The sequence below is a fragment of the Struthio camelus genome, chromosome 9 (assembly GCF_040807025.1).
Source record: "Struthio camelus isolate bStrCam1 chromosome 9, bStrCam1.hap1, whole genome shotgun sequence".
NCBI classification, from domain to species: Eukaryota; Metazoa; Chordata; class Aves; order Struthioniformes; family Struthionidae; genus Struthio; species Struthio camelus.
In genome coordinates, this window is record NC_090950.1 from 24,219,143 (window position 1) to 24,230,004 (window position 10,862).

At 41.7% G+C, this 10,862-nt stretch overlaps 1 protein-coding gene across 1 annotated transcript; it reads left to right on the forward strand.

The window, feature by feature from the left end:
• The first annotated feature begins 5,777 nt into the window (after positions 1-5,777).
• Positions 5,778-10,615, forward strand: DNAJC19 (DnaJ heat shock protein family (Hsp40) member C19). Its single transcript, XM_068954796.1, has 6 exons — positions 5,778-5,941; positions 6,480-6,531; positions 6,801-6,874; positions 7,238-7,314; positions 8,583-8,653; positions 9,971-10,615. Exons 1-6 carry the CDS (start codon positions 5,939-5,941, stop codon positions 10,039-10,041), a joined length of 348 nt encoding a protein of 115 aa, XP_068810897.1. The 5' UTR covers positions 5,778-5,938; the 3' UTR covers positions 10,042-10,615.
• The last annotated feature ends 247 nt before the right edge of the window (positions 10,616-10,862 follow it).

The window sequence follows — 10,862 nt, forward strand, 5'->3', positions numbered from 1 at the left end:
AATCAAGCAAATAGAACAGAACTTAGACTTCTGAAAAAAATAGAAGATCTGATGGCAAAAGAAGGTCCTTCCAACTTTTCCTGTGGAGAACACAAATAGTTTTGCTTCCGTGAGGTTTTCTACATGTTCTGGTTTTGTTTGACTTTGGTACTCCTCATGATGCCTGACGCCTGGTTCCTATAAATCAGCAGTGCTAATTATTATTTCACAAGCATTACCCTGGCCACTACGGTGGTCATAAAACTTAGCTACATACTGTATAGCTGTAGTAGTATGAAGGACCAAGGCTTAAAAAACATGACGCTACCTGTTGTATAAGAAGCAGTCTTAACATCTACGTACAGAACCTGCACAAAATCAAGTTAGAGCATTTGGCAATACTTAAAACACTGTCTGCCAATAGGGATATCTAGATGATTAGTTTCTGGAGAACACAACCCATATATTTTTAAAAATTCATCCGTCTTTCAGTTTCAGAAATAACATATCTCCGCTCTGAACCTTCAAGCACTTGTGATTAAAGCTACTCAGATACATAAGTGCTTACAGATTTTGTGCTTAAATGCAAACTGATACAGCACTCAAACCTCCAGTCCATTTCTGCACCGTATGCAGGTTTCCTGAGCAGCAGAGAAGGAAAATGAAAGAGATATGGGCTTGCTTCAGAGCATCTATTTACAAACATGTGCACACAAAATTTAATTCTGATACCGATTTCGAAAGCTTAGTGGCAGCAGTTAGCTACTTTGGCCAGTGGAAAGAGACAATAGCTGATACCTGTCACCCATATTGAAGTACTAAAAGGATTGGTAGTGCCAAGGAAGGGAAAGCAAATGTTACTGCCTTCTGCTGGCAGAAGGTAGAAGAATATTTAAAGTCACCATAGACCCTGTAGAAGCACAAGGCTGTTAAAGAAGCCCTGAAAAGGGACCACATCCACAACACGGTAGGAGTTCCCCAGATCGCTTCTTTCTCAGCAGATGTGGCATTTTGTAGCTCTGCCTTTACACCAGTTTTCTTCATCCTATATAAAGTGTCCACACTGATGTACAGCTGGTAGACATCTAGTACGCTTTTTAGCTGTGATACGGAAACATAAAAAAACTCAGAGCACTGAGAAGAGATGAGGTCTAGATTGTCTCACGGAACAAAAAACATACAGAATATTTTAAAGCAATTTCACATTTTATTTGCAAGTGCTATGTTAAAAATTGTTTCATCTAGTTCCACTTCCAGATCGGCCCACTTTTAAGTGTGCAATAAAAAAGTGCTTAGGCATTTCAGTGCTTCCTAGAAAGGAAACCACATAGGGAAAACCATATATAAATAGCACTAGCTATTCTAAACCATGGGAGCCACCTTTCTGAACTTCATCCTAAAGGATATATGTACTTATATAAAAGCTATAGTTGGTGTTATAAATGAATACATAGAGTACTCATAAACTCATTTAATTTCATGACTCTTTACACTTCTGACACTGAGACTGTATTATATTGCCATCAGGAGATGCAATAGCAGCACGGATAGATAAATGTGGAACAGCTTTAATTTAGGTAGGTTTGGTGCTAATATAAAGAAGCTTGCAAAGGGCTGCTAGAGAAGGCTAGAGAGCCCCATAAAAGCCTGTGCCTACCGGGTGAACACAATTTTGATTTCCACATCCAATATGCTGCAAGAGCAGTCACCCCTTTCAGTCACCACCTCCACAGCCGCACCTTTTGCAAAAGTTTTGTGAAAAGAAGTCCTTGACCTAACTGCAGGCTGATAGTTTGACTGCACGCTTCCTTGTTGAGCGTTGCTGCTACTAGAGCTGGATCCTCCCACTGGAACGTGAGACCACAAAGAAGATGAAGGCGGTACGGTCTGTACGGGCACCAGCAGCTTAGGTGAAGGCGCACAGAGTAATCAGGAAAAGACACGTTCGTGTAAGTATGTTTGATGTTGTGCTTTAACGTCAAACGTTCCCAAACTGTTTAGAACCTCGCACTTTGCTGAAAAAGCTTCATAAAGCAGAAAGAAAAATAATTTAGTATTTAAAATGAAGTTGTTGGTTTTTAAGAAGTCTGTCTCCCAGTAACACAATTAAGAATACTGCTTGAAGAGATGGAATCGAAAAGATGTGTTGTTATAAAGTTATATTATATTTAGACATAATAGGTGATTTTTACAGCTGTCCCTCTGCCAACTGGCTGAATACCAGGCTACAAAACGGGCGATGGGCAAAACGGGACAAAAGGTGCCTATCTTATCTCCGTTATTTTCAGTGGATGTAGGGTTTTTTCCCACTCGGGATGTTGTTGTCTAAGGGGCTTGTAACATTTTGTCCAGGACTAATAAAAGTATTGAAATTTCTGTATGACTTCATCAAAACAATTGTGTACGTTGCTGAATTATTATTATTTTTAGTTGCAGTTGGTTGGGGAAATATGCAAGCATATTTAGGTATGCTTTGAAATGGAGCACAGGACAAAACGTCAGGTGGCTAGCTAGGCACACTGGAGTCCATTGGTAAGCACTTAATTATAACAACACTTCCTCTGCAGGAAGACAGAAGTTTTCTTTCTCCTCAGTAAAGACAAAACCTCTCTTCTAAGCAACCGGAGGCTGTCCAGGATCTCCCTTTCTGTCTTTTCTTCAAAGGGCTGTCACAGTAGAAGGGCTAGGTATCAGCGATCAGTCCTTTCCCAAATCAGGTGCAAGTGTGCACATTTCGTAAGCCTGTCCTTTTTCTTTAAAGAGACATTTTGCAATAGAAAGAACTGGTAAGTAAAAATCTGTAAAATCCCCTTTGTGGTTAGAATTATCAGTCCTTCTAAAGAAGGACTGGGGAAGTAAGGAAAGAAATAAAATAAAACTCTTTCAGGCTAGTTTTCTTCTGAGATCCACTCAGATCTGGGTCTAGCTAATGGCTCTGTCAAGATGGAGGAATCACACCTCAAGTAATTAATTACGGCCCCAATCTCTTATTTTATTGTTTTAAATGAAAGTAATGGAAAACTAAATCACTAGATATGCCCTAGTAAAGTCCTTCGCTTGCACAGATCTACCTTCTTTGTTTGGACAGAAAAGGGATAAAGAGGAAATGATTTTAAAAATCAAACCCTCTTCTCTATGTGAAGAAACCCCACTGGACCCATAAGTCTCTACAGACTCTTTTTTTTTTTTTCCAATAAAAAAAGTATCCTGTTGTTTTCCACTTGCTAGTTCCTCCATATCTGAAAAATTTGTACAGGCTGGCAGGGGCTTTTGTGCTCTGCAGTGAATGGATTGATTCCTTTATCAAATATAAAAGTTTACTTTTTATTTCCATCTCATGAAACACTTAGGGACGCTCAGTACAAGCATCCTAAGCAACCAAAACCTTTCTCTTGGCGTCTTCAGAAGTGAGCAGGTTATTTTCTTGTAACGCTATTTGGATGACGGAAGGAAAGAGAGGAGGTGGAAGAGACCACCTCCAAATATTATCTCAGAAGATACTAAATCTTGAAATTTGGGGGGAAATTTTAGGGGGAAAGCAATCAAAATCAAACTTAAATGGTGACACATTCAAAGTGAACTCAGTACTCATAAAAAGCATACAGAAGAAAAAAAAAATTCTATCTCCCACTGCAAGAGCCAACAAAATTACAAGCTTCTTAACCAATGCTCTGCTCTCATGCTAAACTGCTCGTGACAGAGCTTGCAAGTCCGAGGCCTTCAGCAGTAAAAATGCAGCATAGTCTTCTTATTCATCACTGGATCCTCTAGGTGCTCACAAGGACAGTGACACGTTCTTCAAGAACTTAAGGGGGCACTAAAGCTATTAATTTCTGCAACTAGGTATCAGAGAATAGTATTCAGGGGAGTGAGTTGTGACCAATTTGAAGTAGTAACTGAGAGCTAAAGGTTGGCACGTTCTCAATGCCCAGTTATTCAATTTCCAAAATTGTAACTTTATATAGAACTACAGGTAGACACCCAACTATTTTGTTGCCTATGACACTGTATTATTAATATATGACACTATATTATTAATAATATTCAAATACAAACACCAGACCTGTAAATCTCCCTCATGTTGTGGTAATCTTGAGCAATCAAATAACTGAGCTTGTCCATCTGGAACCAGTGTCTGACACTACATTTACACACACGGCCCTAGTGGTCAGTCCCATTTACTGACAGCACAGCAGGGAAGCCTCCATTAGAGTGTAAATTTTCAGAATTTGCTGATAATGCATCTGGAACAAAAAGGATGAGACAAGAACATAGCTCACCGAAAATGGGATGGTCAGGGAGAGGGAGAGAGAGAGAGACTGAATTACTAAAAATAAAAGAAGGGAGCAGCAAGGATGAAGATAGCTTTTTGGTTTTTTTTAACGCAGGCATAAGTTTAAAAAGAAAATAAACGGAGCCCATGCTTTAACAAGGATAGGTAAAAAATACTAACTGTAGAAGGTGCATCTGATGTTTGAGAAGGCTCTAGATCAAGAACGAAGTCACCCACTTACATAAAAACACACCATTTATATAGGCATTTTTATAGTGTCATACCACTGTGTTTTTTCTTTGACAGAAATTACTGAAGATAAAGGTGGATCTCTTCTAGTTCTCCTCTCTGTAAAACTCCCAATGAGTGTCAATTTCTGTGATAGATTTTGTTACGTTGTTGTGTTTAACAGTTCAGTGCAGTGCGCAGATCTCAAAGAACTGCACTGTTTGCTTCGGAATTTGATACTAACAAGCGGGTAGGTTTTTGGCCATTTTTCACTAGCGCCCACAGTTTATTCTATATTCAAGTAATCTACACTTGGCTTCAGAATTCCTAAAAACATGGAAATGTTATACTGTTTTTGACTACTGTTCATTACAAACTTGTAATGTTCACATCCAGTCTTCACAATGGTGTCACTTCATAGTTACTAAGCTTGCATAGTGTCCGCCTTGTGCGAACGGTATTTATAATAGCGACCGCTTACCAGGAGGAAGGAGACGAGCTAACCATGGTTAGCTGTTATGCTGCCAAAGTAGATTTTCTCTGCTCTACGGACTGCCGCGTTGAGGACAGCTTTGCGCTAGCTAACTGCATTCTTCACAGCCATAGGCAGATACGTGGCAGTGCAAATAAGTGATTGCTGTCAACGGTCTGGATAGGAGCAGGGACAGTGATGCTATAGACATTAGGCTCGATGCTCACAGTGATCATTACAAAATGATTATGATCAAGACTGAATTAAGAATCTGTCTTTTTGTCTTTTTTTTTTAAGCTCTCCAAATATTCACTCCGTGTTCCACAGTCCTGTCCCTGAAGTCCTTGGCCCATTCCTGCCAACAAGAAGCTGCAACTACGCAACAGCGGGAGAGAGACCGTCTTGGAAAACACGTTCACCTAAAGCAGGCTGCAAATACTTAGAGTTGCAATAAAAGAGACCCCCCTCCCGCACACCCCCCCCCTCACCTTCCCCACGGCCGCCCCCAGCCAGCACCGGCAGCTCGGCCTCCCTCTTCCCTGTCACTCTCCTGCCTCCCCCTCTGCGCCACAAGCAGCACCCCCGGCGCCGCCCCCGCCCTCGGCCCCTCACAACCCCCCCCCGCCCCCGGCACCGCCTCCGCCCCTCTCACACCCTCCTCGGCGCCGCCTCCGCCCTCGGCCCCCTCACACCACCCCCCCGGGGCCGCCCCCGCCCTCGGCCCCTCACAACCCGCCCCCCCCGGCACCGCTCCCGCCCCTCTCACACCCTCCCCGGCGCCGCCCCCGCCCCCGTCTCCCCACCCCCCCCCTCGGGGCCGCCCCCGCCCCCGGCTCCTCCCCGCCCCGCTTCGCTTTACGACAGCTGGTGGCGGGCTTTGCGGTCGGGTTGCGGTGCCGTACGGCGAGCCGGGGCGGCTGGCCCCCTGCGGACTGGTGGCGGCGGCTGCCTGCCCGCCTGTCCGGGGCGCCCCGGGCGCGGGCGGCATGGTGAGCGCGGCTGGGGGCTCCCCTCCGCCTTTGCTCGGGGCTCCCCTCCGCAGAAGGGGCTCGGGGTGGGGACGTGCGCTTTTATCTTCGGGCCCGCAGCGCAGGCCCCGGCCGGCCTCGCCGGGAGGCGACGGCGGCGCTGGGGGCTGCGCAGCCCGGGCCCCGCAGGCCCAGCGGTGGGCCGGGAAGCAGGCGGTGCCGGCGGGTCTCTTGTAGCTCGGCTTTTCCCTTCTGCGGTGCGGCCTTTTACCCCATAGCCGTTTCCTCGGGGTTTGTCCGAGCCCGGAGCCCGTGTGCAGACAGCAGGGCTCCTCCAGCGGTCCCGCTCCAGCCAGTTACGGCAGCGTGGCCTAAGTACATTGTGTTATGGTGACTTTTTGGGCTGCGTTATGGAAGTCGTGCAAGTTCTTGTGTGTATAATTGTTCGACCAGTAATGGAGACTGGGAGGGGTATTTTTTTTCCTCTCTCCCCCCCCCCCCCCCCCCCCCCGTCCTTGTAGTCTTGGTAAGCAAGTACTTTTGTTTCTTTCCTTCATAGGCTAGTACGATGGTAGCAGTTGGCCTGACCATAGCAGCAGCTGGATTTGCAGGTTTGTAGAGGATGTGGGGACACTGAACACGCAGTTGTACTTCTCATTACCTGTTTTGCTGTAATAGCTGATACAGGACGCTGTTTTGGGGGAGGCTGTACTGAGAAACCAGGCTGTAATTAAACAAAAGATCAAAGTGTTTATTTTTTCTTAGGTTACAAAATAGCTTTATTCCACATTCTAATCCCAAAATTAAAAGATGGAATTTCTCAATCTTAGGAAACTTGATTTCTAAATACTTAGTCTTCTTAAACACTAATCTCTTTAAGGTCGTTACGTGTTAAAAGCTATGAAGCAAATGGAGCCACAAGTGAAACAAGCACTTCAGAATCTACCGAAATCTGTAAGTTTTTGTTTTATCTATAGCATCTCTTCTTAAAAGTTTGGTGAAATGACTCGGGGAAATAACTACAGACTGTTTTGTCTCTGTACAGTGTTAATGTACTTTCCACTAATGCTAAGCGTAATTGTCAGTAATAATATAATTCATCTCAGTGATTCCAATGGTAGTTGATTAATAGAGAAGTTGGTTTGGCAAGTCTTACTCCACTTCAGCTGTATTATTACCAGTTCAAAAGAACTTCACAGTACTCTTATAGACTAAAAAGTTCAGCAGCTACTAGGGCAACAATGGATTGTTTTGCCCGATACAGTTCAACTTGCATAACTATTTTTGTTAAAGTAACGTATGTATCTTCCTTTTCAGGCCTTCAGTGGTTATTACAGAGGTGGATTTGAACCCAAAATGACTAAACGAGAAGCAGCTTTAATACTAGGAGTAAGGTAAAAGGAAATGTATTAGAAATGTAGGGTACAAAGGAGGATCTGGTGTTATCTTGTTGCTGGTCTGGCTGGAACAGGACCCAAATTGTCAATGCTTAAGACTGTCCCATGCCCAGCTTCCCCTGGGAATGTTCCCCCCCCATCCCCCAGTCAGGAAATCTAGAGTACGCTTATGGGATTTTCTATACTTATTTGGGATTCTTTGCTCTATGACAGCATGCTTAAATATAATTGGACTGCCATACATCTACAAATGCCAAACACATTCACAAGCTGCATGCGGGTCCTGGTAAATCCGCTATTTTCGAGGAGTCTTGGGTTTACTCTGTATGAGGAGCACGGTTATGCTGTTTGTGGTTATGTCTGCTACTCCTGGTGAATTTCAGATCCAGTGTGAAGGTGCTGCACGCCTTCTCGCAGGTCTAGTAAATTCATCTCTTCCAGAAAACTTCGGAGGTGAATATGGTAGCTGTCTCTGTCAGAAATTAAGTCTAAGATGAAATACACAAGTTTATCTAATAAGATAATGAGATATGTAGTAAGAACCATCTTAAGGCAATTTCCGATTGGAAAGTTTGTATTCAAAAATTTTTTTTTAAATCAGCTTACTCTCAAATTTTGTGGGTCCCGCCCCCCCCCCCCCCCAAGAGCCTTTAGAAAGTTTCTAATGAATAGGGTCCCAAAAAATTGTTACAACAAAATTGTTTTTGTCTGAACATCCAAATTCAGGATGAATTCAGAGAGGCACTTGAGAGAGCAGGCCCTCTCTGGAGTAGACATTGCAGTGTTACAGTTACGAAGTTCACTGTGAGATTTTTGTCTTTCATAGCAACTTGCAGAAAGAAGTAGCTGTAATTCTCTTAGATATCAGTGGGCGCTAAATACCAGAACCACTATCGGATGTTGCAGTCTCAGGATAAATTCTATTGGTTTTAAAAGGAGCTCAGTTGCTACCAAAATGGTCTTCAAATATTTTGCCCTTGGCCCTATTTCTTGGTGTTTTTTTTTTCTCTGTTCTCTGAGCGTGAGTGAATGTTACCCAGCTTATTAGACTATCAATCATATAATGTCTTCTTCAGACGTATGGTGTTTTGGAAAAAACCTTAGAAACCTTCTTCAGCACTTATATGCTATACATCAATAATAGGAAAAGAAAAACATAGGCATAAGCCACACAGTGGATGGGTAAGAGGTTCCTCCCAAGGTTTGTAAGGTTCCTTCAAGTCAGTTTCTTTGTTTTCTTTTTTTGTTTTTGTTTTTTAAACTAGTCCTACAGCCAATAGAAATAAAATTAGAGAAGCTCATAGGCGGATCATGCTTCTGAATCATCCGGATAAAGGTAAGTAAAAATGAGTCACGTTGTTCACCTAATACAAGGTTTTTGGCCCATATTAGTGGACCCATATAGGGAATAAATATTGATACCTTGTCTGCTTTTTTAAAAAAAAAAAAAACAATGAAAACAAAACAAATGTTAGGATGTTTCGGTCCTTGTGGTTTTGGAGCATGTTTTTGCATTTGAATGCTTTAAAGCAAGCACACAAAATTCAGCAAGTCAGCTTGTTACTCGCTCTATCTTTTGTGCCTATCAGATGAAAATATGATTTGCCTGTTAGGATGAGACTTAAAATCACATTAACACTAGATGGTAGACCAGGGTTACGTTTGTGCATTGTCATATGAGGTTTCTCTTTGGATTCATTGGAGTCTCTGTAAATAGCAAGTAGAGAAGGGGGCTTTCTGCTACTGTTGAAGACACTAAACATGTTATGGAGCTTTGCTGCTTGCGATCCTCTGAAGGCTCACAATCCAGTTACGCTTAAACCCAGGAACTTAAGTCATCCATCTTAGTGCTTGGCATTCAACGTATTAATCCTCACTTGAAAGGTAAAATGGCTTTCTTTAAAGTGACTGTTGATTACTTTGCTTCTTTTATGCCCTAAAATCCAACATATGGATATAAAATAGAATAAAAATAAGGATGTGCCTTTTTATAGATATTACCTAGCTGAAGTTACTTCAAATTTAGCTTTACTGAATATACATAGAACCTAAAACTATCTATCTGCCTAAAGACTCTTATGAGCATATTACATGTTTTATTTTACCTGACCTAAATAAGTTAAACTAAAGCTTTCAAGTAAACTAACAGACAAATTCTAATACACACTACAAATCTGTACACCTCATGATCAAGTATGATTTCAGTGCATCTGTGTTGTGGAATCTACTTCAACATCCTCTTAAGTCATATGTATAGCAAGTACAGAATTTGTCCATCAGTACAGTGGTGGTTCCATTTTCTGGCCTTGAACTTGGGGGAGAAGTTTATCTGCACACTTGCTAATTTAACATTGCTGTATTCACAAAATTTCTTCACGGTAAGTTATTAGTGACCAGTTAATTCATGACTGATAAAAACAGAAACAATGCTCCCATTAAAATGAAAGGAAGAAATGAGTTGTATGCATGATTAACTACTGCAGCCATTTCATGTGTAAATATACACAGCTTCAGTTGCAATACAGTTTGTTCTTTAACTTGAATACCTTTCAAACAATAGTCGCACCTTTTTGCTGTATACTGTAGCACTAGTAATGACACACAAAAGAGTACATTTTTACTGTAATGTGACATGAGGGTATCTTTCTTCTAGGTGGCTCTCCGTATGTGGCAGCCAAAATCAACGAAGCTAAAGACTTACTGGAAGACCAAGCTAAAAAATGAACACAGGAGATAATTCAGTGGGCTTGTTCATGTAAACAAATATTTTTTGATAAATGACTTAAGGAAAGTTGCAATGTCAGTCTTTGACTTGATATAAATGAAGCTTTAAAAAAAAAAAAAAAAGAAAAAGAAAGAATCCAGGGAGATATTTCCCCTGCTCATCTACTCAGGCCCTTTTGGGAAGGTACCTGAGGGAGTGAGGCTTGCAAGCTTGTGTTTTTTGTTTTTTTGTTTTTTTTTTTTAAGTTACTCTTCAGTTGAAGTAAAATCTACCACTCATCACTATTTTCACAGTGGAAAATGCAATAGGTGGTTTGGACAATTATTCTTGCATTTTACCAGATACACTGATACGCAGTTGATATAACTTCTATTAAACTAGCTATGTTTCAAGTTCACCCTGCTGGTCTGCAATATGCTGAAGTTAGCATATGCTGAAGATACTGATGAAGAAGGTCGTCAAGAAACAAAGAGTTTTGTGGGAGAGAGGGAATTAAAAGGCATTATGTGCACAGGAAGAGTTAGCACAGATACATGGTTATTTCTAACTCCAAAAATAAAAGTATAAAAATACTGAATGTAGTCAGTTGTCATGCCCTGTGAAAACAAGGATGGTTCAGCTACTTATGATTATCTAGAATATGCCAAGTTTTCTAGTAATTTTCACTTTTTAAATCTAGTTTATAGCAATTAATAAACTTGTAAATAATGTATAAAGCTACAGTATCTTGCACTGCAAAGTCAGAATTCACATAGTGACGTTTGCATTTACAGTCTTAGGAAACAGGAAGGATTTATGTAAACCATTTAAGCTGTCTGAG